The sequence below is a fragment of the Tachysurus vachellii genome, chromosome 2, assembly GCF_030014155.1.
Source record: "Tachysurus vachellii isolate PV-2020 chromosome 2, HZAU_Pvac_v1, whole genome shotgun sequence".
NCBI lineage: Eukaryota > Metazoa > Chordata > Actinopteri > Siluriformes > Bagridae > Tachysurus > Tachysurus vachellii.
Genome location: NC_083461.1, coordinates 33,898,682 through 33,915,023, shown reverse-complemented (window position 1 = coordinate 33,915,023; position 16,342 = coordinate 33,898,682). Strand labels below are relative to the sequence as shown.

The 16,342-nt window shown below is 37.7% G+C and overlaps 1 protein-coding gene across 4 annotated transcripts; it reads left to right on the top strand.

Moving 5' to 3' along the window:
• The first annotated feature begins 234 nt into the window (after positions 1-234).
• wu:fc17b08 (uncharacterized) lies at positions 235-15,081 on the top strand. Of its 4 annotated transcripts, none has more exons than XM_060864392.1 (7): positions 235-356; positions 4,520-4,582; positions 6,193-6,207; positions 6,518-6,650; positions 7,150-7,458; positions 8,329-8,425; positions 9,024-15,081. In XM_060864392.1, the coding sequence occupies exons 5-7, from the start codon at positions 7,203-7,205 to the stop codon at positions 13,357-13,359; spliced, it is 4,689 nt and encodes a 1,562-aa protein (XP_060720375.1). In that variant the 5' UTR covers positions 235-356; positions 4,520-4,582; positions 6,193-6,207; positions 6,518-6,650; positions 7,150-7,202; the 3' UTR covers positions 13,360-15,081. The 4 variants fall into 4 exon arrangements, with proteins under 4 accessions (XP_060720375.1, XP_060720376.1, XP_060720373.1 ...); XM_060864390.1 differs by having other exon boundaries at positions 251-360; positions 6,193-6,272; XM_060864393.1 differs by lacking the exon at positions 6,193-6,207.
• The last annotated feature ends 1,261 nt before the right edge of the window (positions 15,082-16,342 follow it).

Sequence of the window (16,342 nt, the reverse complement as noted above, 5' to 3'; positions counted from 1 at the left end):
TCTATTATCCTTATAAATAATGTTATACAATAATAAACAGATAAAAAAAAAACCAATTTGATGGCAATTTGTAAGTCATCAGATCTAATATGAAAATCAAATACATTCATTCATTCATTCATTCATTCATTCATATCAGCCAAAAGAAGTATAAATGTTTTTCATAGAAAGGAGTAAAAAAACATATCTACTCAGTGCTAGTGCGTGTACGCGCGCGCCGTAATGACGTATACACTGGGCGTGCGCACTACCGGCGTTAGAAAATGGCGAGTTCGTTCAAGCGAAGAATTTGCACCAACGAAAATCGCGGATTTCGTCAGGATTTGTATTCGTGGCGGTCTAATCTCATTGCTTGTGTGGGTAAGATATACCCGATATATTTGACGACGCGTTTGGTTGTTTTATGTTTGTGCGTGTTTTAGTGAAACAAGGCTGCAGAGATGTTGATATGCTAATGATGCTAACGATGCTAAAAAAAAAAAAAACCGTCAACAACCGTCGACTTTTTTATATTTGTCTTCTCTTCCGCACAAAACTTTCCTTCACTGTCATGGATTTAAAAACAGGTTGCTGGAACGTTTAGGCTGTTTTGGTGTGACGCTTAATAAAGCGGTGTTATTTCTAGTTTCACTGATAAATTGTGAAGTGAAGTTCCTGTGTAGGAAGCTAGTTAGCTGGTTAGCTAATCAGGCACACACACACACACACACACACACACACAGATTACTGTGGATCTGAGCTGGAGCAATGATGTGTTGAGCTGCACGTCTGGGTGAAATGTAGAGTAACGTTAATAAGTACAGGGTTTGGTCGAAAAGGGACCTGTACTGCCCTTTAAACTCAAACACAATGAAACCTTGCAGATCTGTTTGAAATGGAAAGCAGTCGCTCTTTCTATAAAGGAAAAGTCAAGAAGCTTTTATTGTCATTTCATATAAAGCTGTTGCAGTACACAGTGAAATGAGACAACGTTTCTCCAGGACCATGAAGCTACATAAAACAAAGACAGAGCTAAGGACATGGTAAGTTAGTCCTAGATACATAAAGTGCATCTGTGCAACCTGGTGCAAACAGTGCAGGACAAAAGAGAGTGCAGGACAAGACAGAAAGACAAGACAATACATAAAAACAGCACCGACCAGTGTAAATACTGTATGTTTAATCAATATTGCGTGTGCAGAAATACTGGGATGAACACAGTATTATAGCAGCAGTTACATGACGTATTGTGCAAAACAGCAATCAACTGAAATGTGAGACAGCTTGTGTAAAGAGCTAAAACAGCATGTTAACAGATTGATGGATGTATAATGGAATGTATGTTGGGCTCAGTGCAGTTCAGTTATTAAGGAGTCTGATGGCTTGTGGAAAGAAACTGTTACACAGTCTGGTCGTGAGGGCCCGAATGATCTTGCACGAATACTACAAGTTGAAAGAATTACTCCAAACTCTAGCTTCCAAGCATATGTAAGAGAAAGATGCAAATAGAAACAAAGATTGGAGACAAAAAACACAACATGGGCTACACACACTCAAATCTTCCATATGTGGTCCTGAATCAGACCCAAATCTGATTTTTTCCAATGTGGCCGCAGTGTGAACAGCCAAGGCTGTTTTTTTTTTATTTTTTATTTTTATTTTATTTTTTTTTGGCGCGTTGGCACAAACGTGACTGGTAACGTGTGTGTTAAGTGGTTACGTGAACCAGCTCATAATGCTTGCATTGAATACATCACATTATAGCATTACATGATATGTTTGCTTGCACCAGATGATACAATACTTCCTCCATAACCTCGCCAACTTTAGCGTAACGGCGTGCTGCGTGTGACGTTTTTGTTCGTTTGCGCATGCGGGTCAGTTCGAAACAGCAAACAGTTCACACTGGTATCTGATATAGGCCACATTTTAAAAGGTAATGTGAACAGCCAAACAAAAAAATCAGATCTGAGCAAAATATCCGAATTGAGCATTAAGACTTGCAGTGTGAACGCGGCCTTAGATGTTTGGTTAGTTTACCGGTAGGTTGTAAGTGTGATACCAGACAAAAAGGATCCCATTTCTACTGTACTGTGGAAAATCTACAGTGGCTGTTGATTTGTTTTAATGTATAAATCCTTGTAATGCTGCTGCACATGTGCCAGAGAACTCCTATTTGCCTCCTGATCCTTCCACTGGGGGGGAAAAAAAAGGAGCTTCCTCTTTATTTCAAGTTAGAAAAGGCTACAGGGGTTTTAAAAACCCACTTCTCCAAAGCACACCAAATGCACACTACTACATTCAGGCAGGCTTTTCTTGCTGATTCAGATTGGACAGACTCTGTAGTGGAAATGACTGGATTAAAAAACACACCTAGCACCACAGAGTGACTCACACTGACAGCACAGTTTGCTCACAGCTGGAGAAAGCCCTATGATTCACACACGTCCCTTGAGTCACACAATTCACACACGTCACTGAAAGCTTAGCCATGTTTCATTTTCTTGCCTTCTAATTCAACAGCTTTAATTATTTTCCGCTACTAAGAGTGTAATGGATCATACAAACACTCATTAATTTTTATTTACTGTACATTTATAATGTCGAGTGGAAAACTACAGCATGTTATTCAGAAAATGATTATTGAAAATGTAAAAACCGTGTTCATACGATTCATCTGATTAATGTCATCGCCAGGTTTTCTGCATTTTAAATTGATCAACTGACACGTTTATACAGAAGTAGCCTAAAACCAGAGCAAACATTTCTGCATTGTAACGTTGGTTAGTGGAGTTAGTGTCAGTAGTCCAGTGTGTCCTCTAAACAAGTCCTCCCAAAGCATACAGCCCACTTCAGGGGCAGGTAATGATGATACAGAATGTTTTAACATGGATACGTATTTAAAGAAAGACTGCTGGATTTGCCACTTGTTTATTGCTTGATTGATGGCACAGCCACTGACTAAAATTACACTTGAATCGCAAACCAGATGCTTGTTTTTTCAAACCTGTTTATTCCCTGAGAAAGTGCACAGCTTCTTTAGACTGTGTGTGTGTGTGTGTGTAGGCATTTGGCACTCTGGTCTTGACACTGGTGTGAATGTACATCAGGATACAGCAGTCCTGTTATCATTAATACCATACTTCTACATGTCAGTGTCACACACACACAAACATCCTGTTTCTAAGCACTGTTGACGACTGGCAGATCTTGTGGTTTCATTTGCTTCGTGAAACTATACAGACGTCACTACACCGTTACTATACTACTGTGTTTAATGTTAAATAAAAAAAGGATTTTTTTTTTAGTTTTGATTTTTATTGCACAATTTTTGTTTTCTATCCTTGACCAGGTAATGATGACTTTCCACATTATTTCAACACTAGTCACATGACAGGTTTCTCCTGTTCAGTTTTTCACTTGTTGGTGTATACCATCTTTCTAAGGTTCTTAGTTCTGCTCCGAATGATTTGTCTTTAAAATGTACTCAAGACGAATTCTTCTATTTTAATGAAGTGAAATAAATCATTAATCAGTGGTACTGCCTATATACTGTCTATTCACCTGTAACTGTTTATATTGTCTTCTAACTAGTAAAACACATATATTCTAAAATCTATTTATATCTTCTGTGGACTATGACAAAAGAAATTTCAGAAAATAGAAAAACTAAATTTGTAATAAATTACAAATTAATAATTGAGAAAATTGATTGTTTGATGTAAATGATGCCTGGCTGGTTTCATGTTAGCTATTAGCAGATTAGCTGCACAAGCTAACTGTACTAGAGCAAACACTTCCCAGAGTAACCAGTGATCTTTATTTTCTACTAAACTTTATTTTCTTCATAATGTCTATTTAATGAGAAGGTAAGAGGAAACCATGGTTATATGCTTATTGGCTAAAAAGCTGAGAATCTCCTCTTGCTTGTTGCTCGTTTGCTTGTCACTGTTGAATGAATGGTCACCTGTCACTTTGTTGCTCAGTAGAGTGAACATACCTTGATGCATGCATTACTGTACACCAGCTCTGTTTCTGCCGCTGGTTCTGTTACACTTCAGTGTCTTCCCCATGTTTTCCGGATTCTGGAGTCTTTTTGTGGTGCCTTATTTGTGAGTAAACAGGTTCATAGTGTTTGCTATCTGCTAATCTTGCATTTACATATACCATTGATTGTGTTATTGTTAGTGGTGTGTTTTGTATGTTTGTCAGAGTGCAAGCTGGAGTGGCAAATAGATCTTCAGGCTAAAAGATTGTCAACAACCATGAATGACTGGTTTAACTAGTGTAATTTGGTCAGAATTCCTTTAGCTCTAAAACTGCTTTTGTAAAATCTTCTCTGAACAGTTTGGTTGCTTGTGTGTCTGTGTTGTGATTTCCATCTGCGCCAGCTTTTGATGCTCAAATAGCACTAACCTGTTCTAAAAAGTTTGTTTGTATGTAAAGAAAATGTTAATGTTATTAACGTATGAGATATGAAAAGAAGCCTTTGTGAAATTCAGTAGTGTCTCATGTCTCTTTTTTTTTTTTTGCTGCACAGGTGTTGAGAAGATCGTGGAGTTACTTGAGACAAGAATTTTAGAAGAACTAACTCCGTTTAAAGGTAAGTAAGGCTAATATTGCCTTCACTGGAAATAAGGACTGTGCTGAGACATGTAACTGATTAATAAAAGGTAGTAGTTTATTGTTTCGTTTGCCTAATTTTTAAAGAAAATGGGGGCTTCCTGATGGCTTACGTTACCTGTATTGTAGTTGTACACTATTATTTATATATTTACTAGTTTTTAGGGATTTTCTCTGTGCTATTCCTCAAATTCGGCAAAAATGACACTAGTATGCTTGATTGTATCTTTTTTTTGTTTGTGTTTTTTTTTTGTTTTTGTTTTAGATGAACTGAAATATTAAGTTTCAATATCGATATGTATAGAACAATCTTGTTTGTGTTTTGTTTATTAGCCAGTAGTTTGTGTTTGAATGTGATTTTGGGGCATCCGCACTACTGATAATGTGATCATGGCTCTGTACTGGATATTACTACTACTGTTGAGTACAGTGACAGTGTGAGTAATACATGCTGGGTCCAGAGTTTGTCTCGTAATTTGGTGCTGGAGTTATGGAGAGCATCCTCTTCAGTATCTGCACTGCTACCTGATCCAGATTGATTTTTTGTTTGTTTGTTTGTGAATGTTTACATCTGTTGAGTCCCCAAAACGTCACAGTTCTAAACAGTCTATCTGTCAATAATTTGTTAAAATATACCTGAATACAAATCTTGATTAGAGAGAAACCTTCTTAAAAGATTTTCAATTTTAAACACATTGTTTTATTATTCTTTGTACATTTTCTTTTTCTACATCTCTCATTGCCTATTTTATGTTACAGCATGTTTAATCATTATACTGTTAATTTTCTTAATAACTCGTGGAGGATTTTCTCATCTCCTATCACTTGTATGATATTGAGAGGGGCGTGTCTTATTTACTCAGGCAGTATTCAGTGCATCATTAGCTAATCGGTTTGCACAAGTGCATGAATTTTCTAGATTAGGAGTAATACCACCACACTAAAGTCATATTAAATGTCAGTGACTGTAACTGCGACAGTCCGCAAATATTTAGATGATTGTTTCTTAATATACTTACTTTTTATTTCGATATAATAGTTGCTACGGCAACTTTGCTTCATTGTTTACCTGAATTTCTGCTTGAATGTCATCAGCCACCAACCCCATTAAAACAACACATTTATAATGTGTACAACCAAAGAATAAATGACCAGAAATGAGGACTTGCTTGTTTCTATTGTTATGGCTGTTTGTTACTGTGGTTGCTCGAAGCTTAACTGCCCACAGCGCTACAAGGCACTGGCTGATGGATAAACTTGGTTTCAGGCTTTGTGTGATTTTTTTATTTATTTATTTATTTATTTTATTTTTTTTAAACATTTTTTTATTTATTTTTTTTTGGTATCTTGCATTAGTAGTGGATTCACCTCAGGAAAAGACTTTAAATAGTGAGAGATGTGGATTGGTTCTTGGTGGTTTTATTTTTCAGGAGAGGATAACCATTTAATGGCACTAAGATATAATAAAAATATAGGCAGATTTTTGGTACTTTTGTCAAACTTGGTTTTTGCAGTAAGGTCATAACTTGTATAAAATACCATTTCCATTCCTAGCATCTATAATTTTTACTTTTCCTTTTGGATCCACAGATTATAAGCCTGCAAGTGAGTCAAATTGGTCATTTGATGAAAATTGTCTTTTCTGCTGCTTAAGACGAGAGAAAGTGAAGGTAGTTTCTTTTTGTTTCTTTGTTTCTTCCCTTTCATCATTAAGCTGTTCCGTTATTATGGCCAGCTGTTTTCAGTACAAGCTGAATACAGGGCTATACTGCTTTAGCCCCACCCATTAAAACAATTTTGTTTTGTCTCGAGAGACCCAAAACTGGTTTATAACAAGATGAGATGGGAAATGATGGAATGCTAATCTGTTAAAATGAGATTTTTACAAGAGCTTTGTGTGCCTTTAAACCATCAGGAACATGTAATTGCACTCAATAACAAAATTGTGAAAAGTGGAGGCAAACCTTTACTTGGCAAGGATCATTGTAACATCAACAGACTTGAGTGGCAAGTTGAAGAATTCCTATATGCAGCCTTGCACAGGAAAGGTAAGCAGACCTTTTTAGTTTTTCATTGTTTACAATATGTACCCACTGTCCCCTTTAAGAACACATGTACATCTCATTTATTCAGTTTTCCAGTCAGCCAATCCTGTGGCAGAAGCACATTGCATAAAACAGGTCAAAAGGTTCAGTTAATGTTCTCATCAAACTTCAAAATGTCTACAGACTAATCAAAACTGGTCATTTTACAGTGTTTTGGTTTTTGGTGTGTCTGTGCCCATTATAGTCTCAGATTTCTGTATTTGGTTGATGGGAGTGGAACCCAGTTTGGGTCAGCCTACTAACGGTCTGATGTGTTGTACAAACTGAGATGATCTTCTGCTCATCACAGTTCCAAAGATTTCTTATTAGTTTTTATGAGTTTTCTGGTGGCTTGAGCAGATATTAAAGTGTTTCCTACTAAAGTGGATGGTGAGTGTGTATATTTCAGTGTTCTGTATAGAAACAATATAATAAACATTGCAAAATCATATGTATCCCACAGAGTACAAACCAAGGATCCCGGACCCTCACATCCCAGTGGTGGCTCGTCATACCATGCAACAAATGATCAATCATTTAGTTGTGCATATTACCTCAGATAACAGCTCTCAGGACTCGCCTCAGCACAATGGCATGGACCAAAGCCTGCTGAAAACTCATTCTATCCCATCACCCATCGCTGTTGCTACATCTACACCTACAGCTGCTGCCTCTACACAGAATCCTGTCCTCAGTAAGCTCCTCATGGACGACCAAGATGCACCTCTGGACCTTTCAGTCAAGAAAGTCAGACCAGAAATCCATGAACAAGGTATGATATATCTGTGCTGTGCATGTCGCATAATGAAGATGCTAACACCTGTGGTCTAGTCATAGCATTTATGGTTTTTGACCCCTTGCATCAATGTTGCGGACCCTGAAAACTAGACTTCAGTGTAACTAATAAATGCCATTTAAAGGATAATCGGTTTATGGCTACTTTTGTATCATGCCACTTTCCTTAGGTTAACTTTGACCTTTGAGTTCCAGAAGCTCAGTCTTGTAGGTCAAAAATAAATAAGTGGGTGGGATGGCTATCTTTTTTAACCCTTGTATGTTGTTCGGGTCTGTGGGACCCATATTCATAAACATCAATAGTTTTGAAAAACTTTGCTTCCTTTCCCCCACACATAACTTGATTAAATTAGATTTTCATTCTTTTATTACATTTTATTAAAAAAACAACAAAAAACAAGTAACACTTTAATTAAAAAATGCAATGTAATAAAGGTAAAGGGCAAATATTAACCATATATGCTATTTATATTGCTTGTAATTGGGATGAAGTAAACATCTGTAGAGTATTTTAACATAAAATTTTTGATTGTGTTGAAAAACAAAACCTAAAAATGCAGCAGGTCCACCAGACCCACGAACACTGGCTGAGTAACAAAAATACGAACAGCATACAATGGTTAAGTAATTAAAATAAATAAATAAACTTGGTTCATCCATGTGGTCACTTCAGACATTTGTGTTGCTTTTTTTGTGGCACCGTTGTTCACACATTCGTTTATTTTTGTATTTTAAAAAGAGATATATACACCAACAAATATATTTATAGTAGCATTCTGTTTTTGCTATAAATGTTATCTCTGCAGTAAAAACAAATAAATCTTTGTGAATGTAATATTTTATTCAGATTGTGTTTTGGATCTTTCAATCAAGAAGAATCGTAACCCAGACAGCATTCTTCTCAGAAGCCCTCATGTGAATTTGACAACACCAGTTGTAAAAAGGTTAGTACACATAGATTGCATTTGTCTTCTTCAGCCTTGCAGTGTTCTACTAAACACTTAAAAGCAATAATGATGCAAGGTATTGTCTTGTTTGATACTAGGACCTTAATTTACTTCAGTATTGAACAATGGATTCAACATTCAGTATAATAAAGCAGACTGTAAATATAATATAATTAAAATGTGTAATGATATGCTGTGATGCAAAAATGTGACTGTATGCAACATGGAATTCACATTCTGGTAATCAGGATCCTGTTAATTATGCATCTAATGCAACTGTACAGTTCAAACACCAGCGGTCCAAATTTGCACGATCTATAGAATTAAAATGTAGAGAGACGATGCTGGACACATGATCACATTTATTCTTTGTGAGGCTGTCATTATATGAATTTATAGGGTTTATGGTTACACAACCAAGATATAATTGTTAAAAAGCTCCTCTATAGCTTTTCAAATGACAAAAATACAAATTGTTTTACTTGATGAGTTTTTTTAAGTAGGTCTGTATCACTATTTTAGGAGTAATTTTGTATCTTTTTTTTTTTTTTTTTTGGAAGAAAGTAAGTATTGTTTGTTTTATACCTCTCTTCAGGCAAGCCTCATCATCCACATTGGAAGAGTTTATGGCTAAGCTGTGTTTGCATCACCAGCGGCAGATTGTTGACGCCTTTGGATTCTTGCAAAGTGAAATAAAGGCTATGAGTTCCTCCGGTGAAGTGCAAGTGTCCACACCAGTGGTCCCAGAAAAACCAATAAGCTCAGACTGTGCAGAAAAAAGGTCAGAGATTCAAGGTACTGAAGAAACTTTGCCTCTAACAAGAGAGACAAATGGGGGCCAAGAATCACCAGTTTCCAAAAATAATGAAGTTTCACCTGCAGAACAGGAACTGAAAACTGACGGGCCCTTGATTGCATCAATCAAGAATGGATCTTCCATAGATCATAATGAGACTGATATTGGATATAATGATGATGATGATGATGATATTGAATGTAGCAGTCCAAACATTCAGCCTAAGTGTCCACCTCTACTGATTGTGAAAAACACCCGTGGTAACCTTGAAGCCAAAAAGTTGACTGAGGTTGACTCAATCATTCAAGAACCTAATACTGACACTTTAGAGCAGGGCCGATCTGCTTCTGACGTGCAGTCACACATAAATAGCACTGATTGCGATACTGTTGCACCAGCTACATGTTCTACAAGTCTTGGACACACTGACCCTAAATGCCTTCCTGTACTTAGCAATGATACTCCTGAAAAATCCTGCTCAATTCAAAGGACCACAAATGTTGTTCCACCAAGTTCTTCAAGAACAGCCAAGAAAAGTAGCAGAGGCTCTCATTCACACCCCAGGCTTGGCTCAATAGGACACACTTTAAATGACCCTGATATTAAATATGATATTGTCTATGTAGGGAAACCAATTACTGAATGTACGCTTCAAACTCGGAATCATATGCTTCCAAGGAAAAATGCTAGAAAAAGCACAAGAGGGCATCTGAGTTTTGGGGATTGCTGGGAGATAAAAACAGTGCGAACATTGGCGCCCAAGTCTGCTCAGAATGGTAGTGGGATTTATCCTGTTCCTATGCCTGAGATAACCACATCAATCACTCCAAAGCAGGCCCTTGCTAGACCTGATGGCTTACCTGATATGACGGTACCTTTTACTGGGGATTGTATGGAAACTGTGATGAACAAAAACCTGACTGATCAGTCAGTGGTGACAGAAATTCCAGGAGATGTTGTTGAAATAACAAGTGAGGATTTCATTGTAGAACCTAGTCAAACAGGTCAAACTCAGCAAAAAGTACAAATTCCATGTCTACTATCAGATGAGGAATGTGATCCATTTGTGCAGCAGGACTCTAATATGGGTATACGTGACATCTCAGACAATAGTGAAAGAACTCCCAATTCTACCATTTTAACTGAAACAATTGAAGTAGAAACTATAGAAACAAAAGAAACTATAGATGCCCCTGCATCGAGTGTGATCTTGGGTGGCATAGAAACTGAGGTCCATGGTCAAAGTCTAGCCACAGAGGCATTGCTAAACACAGACACCTCAAGCATAGAAAATGATACATCTGAGGCAGAAGGTTTGAGAGTAGGAAGTGATTTGAAGTCCTCAGAAGAGACCAAATGTTTAAGAAAACAGGTACCGACTTGTACAGATAACAGCACAATATTACAAAAGACTTGTGAATCTGAGGCAGTGGATTCTACAAATCCAGATGAAGTGGAGTCAAAGATGTCTGCAGTAGTGGTTGAGGAAATTACTACAAAAGACCAACTTGAAGAACAGAGGGAAGGCATTTCAGAAAATTTTTCTCCAAAGAAGGGTGTTGCTAAACATGCCATCCCTTCAGATAGGTGTTTGCGAAGTGGTGTCTCCAAAGTTGTATCTGAACAAACATCTGGCTCTGACATTTCAGAGCAAACAAAACTAGCTATCCATGAAAAAAATATTCGAGAGTCTAAACAGTCATTGATGTCTTCAAAATTTAAGCACACTGAGGAAAATGTGCCATGTCAGGGAGGTCAATATAATGTAGATGTCACAGATTTTAATCCTGAGAAAGCGCAACAGTCTCCAGTCGTCAGACAGGATGACAGTATAGGTAACAAAGTGTGCACAAGACAGCATCAAAAGCTAACGATGGTGAAGAAAATCGAGTCCAATGAGCAGAATGCACAAGAGATAAACCCAAATGAAGGCCAAGCTTGTACGGTGAATAATATTCCTGAGAAAGAGGTGAATACTCCTACACAGAGTGCTGAATCTCCTGTAAAGAACAGCCCTGGGAAATCCATAAAGGTTTCTGAAAAAATGCCTCTTAGAAACAGGAACAGTCAAAGTGAGCAGTCTGTTAGCACTGCTAACTCTTCTTCACCTACCAAAAATATTCCACACACCCCTGAACGAATGCCTTTGAGAAGCAGAAATGGCATTACTACTGATCAGCCTGTGGATGAAGATTCTTGCAGTTCCCCCACTGCAGGTCCTATAGAGAAGAGTGGACGAATGACTATGAGAAACCGGAATAGCGGTTTTGCTGAGCAGACTGCTGGCAAAGATTCCTGTGTTTCTCCAAATACGAGCAGTTTAGACAGTGTGACACGCATGCCATTGAGAAGCAAAAACTGTAGTTCAGTCAGTCGCCATATCGGTGAAGGGTCCTCTGATTCGATCAAGGATGCATCGAGTGCCATCCCTGAGCCATCCCGTGCTGAGGACAGTGGTGTTACCAGTAAGAAATTGGCAAGCACTGGACACATGCCTCTAAGAAGTGGAAGTGGTCTGTTGACAGAACAGTCATCTACCTGCAATTCATTTAGTTCAGATGCTGGTGCTGTCTCAGAGAGCCCTGGGCGCATGTCATTGAGAAGAAGCAATACTTTTAGTTCCGACAAGCAGGATAGTTTACCAACACCTTCCAAGAGCAGAAAGCTTTCTCCAAGACTTCCAAAGACACATAGAACATCTGTATTGTCCTTAGTCCATAAGGGGGAGCTCAACAATAACAGTGCTATTGTCAAGACTGAGAGAATTTTTAACAACCAAATGAAAGTCTCTTCTATCCCAGATTCATTTACTTCAATTAACTTACCAACTACCAGTCGTTTAAACCCCAGTCCATGCAAGTTTTTGGAGGCTTTAAATGAGGAAACAAACCAGCATTTGATTTCAGATTTAAATAGTAAATTTGAAAAGATGCAAAAAGGGTGGGTTCAAATGGACAAAGAAGGACAGCCTGCACCTAAACCAAAAAATAAGTCAGACAGACTAAAGGAAATCTGGAAAAGTAAACGAAGAATTAGGAAACCAAGGTCATTAGAACAGCAGAAATTTTCTCCTGTACAAATGTTATTTATGAAATCATTTGACCTTCCTAATATCTGCCGCTGGTTTTTGCAGTCAACAGAAACAAAATCTCTTGTTATTGTAAAGAAGATTAACACAAGGCTTCCATCTGAAACGCAGCTGGGTTTTCAGACCTTCCCTTCCATGCCGGAGTCCTCCGATGGAGTATTTCCAAGTCTTCAGGCTGAACGCTTAAAAAAGCACCTGAAAAAGTTTGCTATTGCATCCCCTGTGAAAAGCAACCCCAAGAACAAAAGGCTAATTGCTAAAGCTTTAGCCCAGGGTATTGCTAAAGGCAAAGAAAAACAAGAACCTAGAACTGCCACACGGATCTCTTCAAAGCCACAGAGCTCTGTTGGTTTGATGCAGACACAGTCCCTTGAGAACCACAGCAAGATTGCTGCAAGCACAAAAAATCCAGCAAGTGCAAAAAATCCAGCAAGTGCTAGAATTCTGAGGAAATATTCCAATATGCGTGAGAAAAAACAAGTCCAACAAAACTCTTTGAAGAAGTTAAAGAGTTCACTAGTAGAGGTAGACAATAGTAATTCACTGACAAAGAAGGTCCCTAAAGAAAGATTATCCACAAGGAGAGGGCATAAATCAGCCATTGTCAAAAAAGCGAAAAGGTTGGCTAAAAAAGCAAAAACGCCGGCTGCAAAACAGAAAATCCCAAAAGGTGGTGGTAGAAGGTTAAGATATTTAAATGCAAAGGGTAGAATCTCATCAAAGAGGGTGCTTCCCAGATTATTAAAATCGAACTGTTTAACCACTCCTAAAACCACGAGTAAGAAAGAAATGCTGTTGAAAGCTGAGAAGTCTCCACAACCAAAAACTGACAATAAGAAATCACCTCTTCATAAAAATGCTGAAAGTTTATCGTCTCAGTCTCAAATTATGGACAAGAAACCTCTGTTATCAGAAGACCAGGTTCTCACACGGTCTCAAAGAAAGATGGAAGCCACTCTTGCACAAACGGGATCTCCAAAAGCCTCTACAAAAAGAGGCATGGAAAGCTCAGTCACACCAGCTAAGCGGACAAGGACATCGAAGTGATGATTAAAGATAATAATAAAGACTGCCATTGCAGATGGGTGACGGTGTTTCCACAAGTGAGAATTGTTTCTGTTCTGGGTATAGCCGGCTTGCACAGCTTCATTATTAAGAAGTATCAAAATTTGTTTGACTTCCTCCTTTGTCTTTTGTGCAGACCCACAAAACAACTGTGTGCAGAAATTCACCACGAGGTTCACAACCAAATGTACAATGTTTATAAATACACATTTCTTTATTAGCATTAGTGTTGTCATTAGCCTTTATTCAAATGTTTAGTGTTGTGCACTTGATGTTTGCAAAGGTGCTGTATGTCCGAATTGGTCAATCTGTCCATTCTAATGAAATGTCGTGTGCGCTGGGTGATTAGAAATGGCTCGTTAATAATTGACCAACTCCAAACCTTCCCCCTATCACGAATTAGAGCTGACCTTGATAATGTGCCTTATTAAGTAACAGACTGTTCCTTAAACCATGGAATCCTCCCTACAGCATGTGTCATTTTGTTTAAAGGTGTCCTTATGCCCAAGCTATATCCATGAGTTGTTTTCCTAAGCTCATTTCCTACGGTCACAATGTTCACTACTACTAAGCAATTGAACATCTTTCTGTATTCTTTATTCAGGTTTTCTTTTAAAGGCAAAATCAAGGAGCGTTAAACTTGAATGCTTGATTATTCTGTAATTTCTGTTTTGTTACTGTGATGTTTTTCCTGTTACTTTTTGCCTTAATTGTTTGCTCCGTTATCTCATTACTTGCTGCTGATCTGCTAAATTAAGACTGTAAAATTTGGATTTGATTTCATTAGAGCTTAATATAACTAACTAATTTATGGATAATCAGGTCACTGGCTTGTCATAAATGAAATAGGTCTCATTTGTTAAGTTAACAGGCTCCGTATTGTGCGTTTTTAATATGCTTTAAGCTAATGTCTGGAATGGTCATGCAGGTTTTCACTTTGCTTTTCGTCTGCTGTTCTGAAGTGAAGAAGCGTCTAGAGCAGACTTACAAATCATGTATCTATTCATAAACTCCGTGTGCAGTAGATTGTTGTGATTTCTGGGTTCCCATAACCATGATTGCGTTGAGAAAAGAAGAGGAAGATCTTGTATTGTCAAAAGTATTCACTTTTGTGTTTCTCTGAATTTGAAGCCTATGCATGCAAGGTGATGTGCCTCAGAGTATCTTCTGCAGATATTTCTTAAAACTTTGACTCTTTCAATAGAGAGACTTTGACCAAAATGAAAATGTGACTAATTGAAGGCTGATGTCCAGAAAGACATTTTGTTTTGAGTGCTGGAGACTGAATTGGACTGAATGTCCTCAGAATGAACATGTGAAACTTTTAATTGTCTACGATTTAAACCTATTATAAAAATTATTTACTCCAATTATAGAAATGGAACAAAGTTTGTATTTTGGGGAGCTATTTGGTGGAGCTCAGTCTTTTAATGTTTTACCATAGCACAATTGTACTTTTTTTTTTGTTTTTGTTTGAGTAATATCTTGTAAATGCAAAGGTATACTGCTTTGGAGTTTTAATTGATATTTAATGTTACCCTGGGTATCATTGACAAAGTTTGATTTACCCACCAAATACCAGACTTGAACATTTTACTTTACTATTGATATTTATAGTTTTTTGGTTTTGTATATTTGGAGAGCACAGGTGTATTTGTGTAATGTTAAGTTCCTGCTAAAACTGGTATAAATTGTTTGAATTCATCTGTTTCTTTGTTCAATTTTACACAATTCCACCCCCCCATGCACACACACACACTCATGTATACCCACTGTCTTTCATTTACTACAATTTTGCCAGTTCAGCCAGTGTTTTAAATCATGCAGAGACAAATCAGAAACTGCTGAACTCCTGGGAGCTTTGCATACAATAGTCTCTATAGTTTATGCAGAAATGTTCAAAAAAACAACCATCCTGTGAGTCTTCAGTGAGGGTCTGCAGCTGGAAACCCCTTGTGGATATGAGAGGTCAGAGGAGAATGACCAGACAGCGCAGAGCTGACAGTTACTCAAGCACTCTACATCTGTGAGGAAAACAGTGTTAAGCACAACATAATGTTCAACACTTAACATAATGAGCCACAACAGCAGAACCCCACATCAGTTTCCACTCTGGTCAGCCAAGAACAAGACCTGGAGGCGATCATGAGCACAGACTCAACAAAACTGGACAGGTTAAGACTGGAAAAAGATGTGGTGATTTCTGAGATGCTTCTCTTTACATTTGTTAAAAGAAGAGTGGATACTTTAGTCTGCTTGAACCAGGTGCCCAATCTCCAGACCACCCTTTTCTTCAGTAGAACTGCTGCTCACAGGAGATAGATATATATCCACAAACAACATAAATATGTAATATTTTGTTTGTTTGTTTTACACAAAATCCTTTTTAAAGCCTGCTGTGTGTCAAAATCCAAAGGGTTTTTACTCTAACTGGCACCAACAACCATGCCACAGTCAAAATTCCTTATTATATTTTAGAGTGCATACTGACTGAATCTTTGAAGCTTTTGAACTGTCTCTACACAATTTTATGCTTTGTGTAGCTGCCATATGATTAGCTCACTGGATTTGGAAAGTAGTATATGTATTCGTAATAAAGGGGTCCTGGGTGTATTTGTGTGTGTGGGAAGGAATTAATGAAGTAGTCTGTGTTGCAAAAATATGTAGTCTTTTTTCCCCCCCCTCTGTACTACCCTTTTTGTGCCAGCTGCATATAAAAGAATGTCTAGAATGTAAGTTCTAACCTCAAGACATTTTTTATGAAATTCAGGAAATATTGTTTGATGAGCTGCATAAAATGCACAGATCATAGTTTTTATCAAATAGACCACAGCCCTACCTGCTGCCCCACTGTGCTGTCTTGCTGTTATTTCAATGTGTTCAATGAATAAACTGCTTCCTCACAGAACCTTAAGAATATAAATATGTGACAAGTTAATTGGTGTGAGAGTAGAGGATGCCGAGG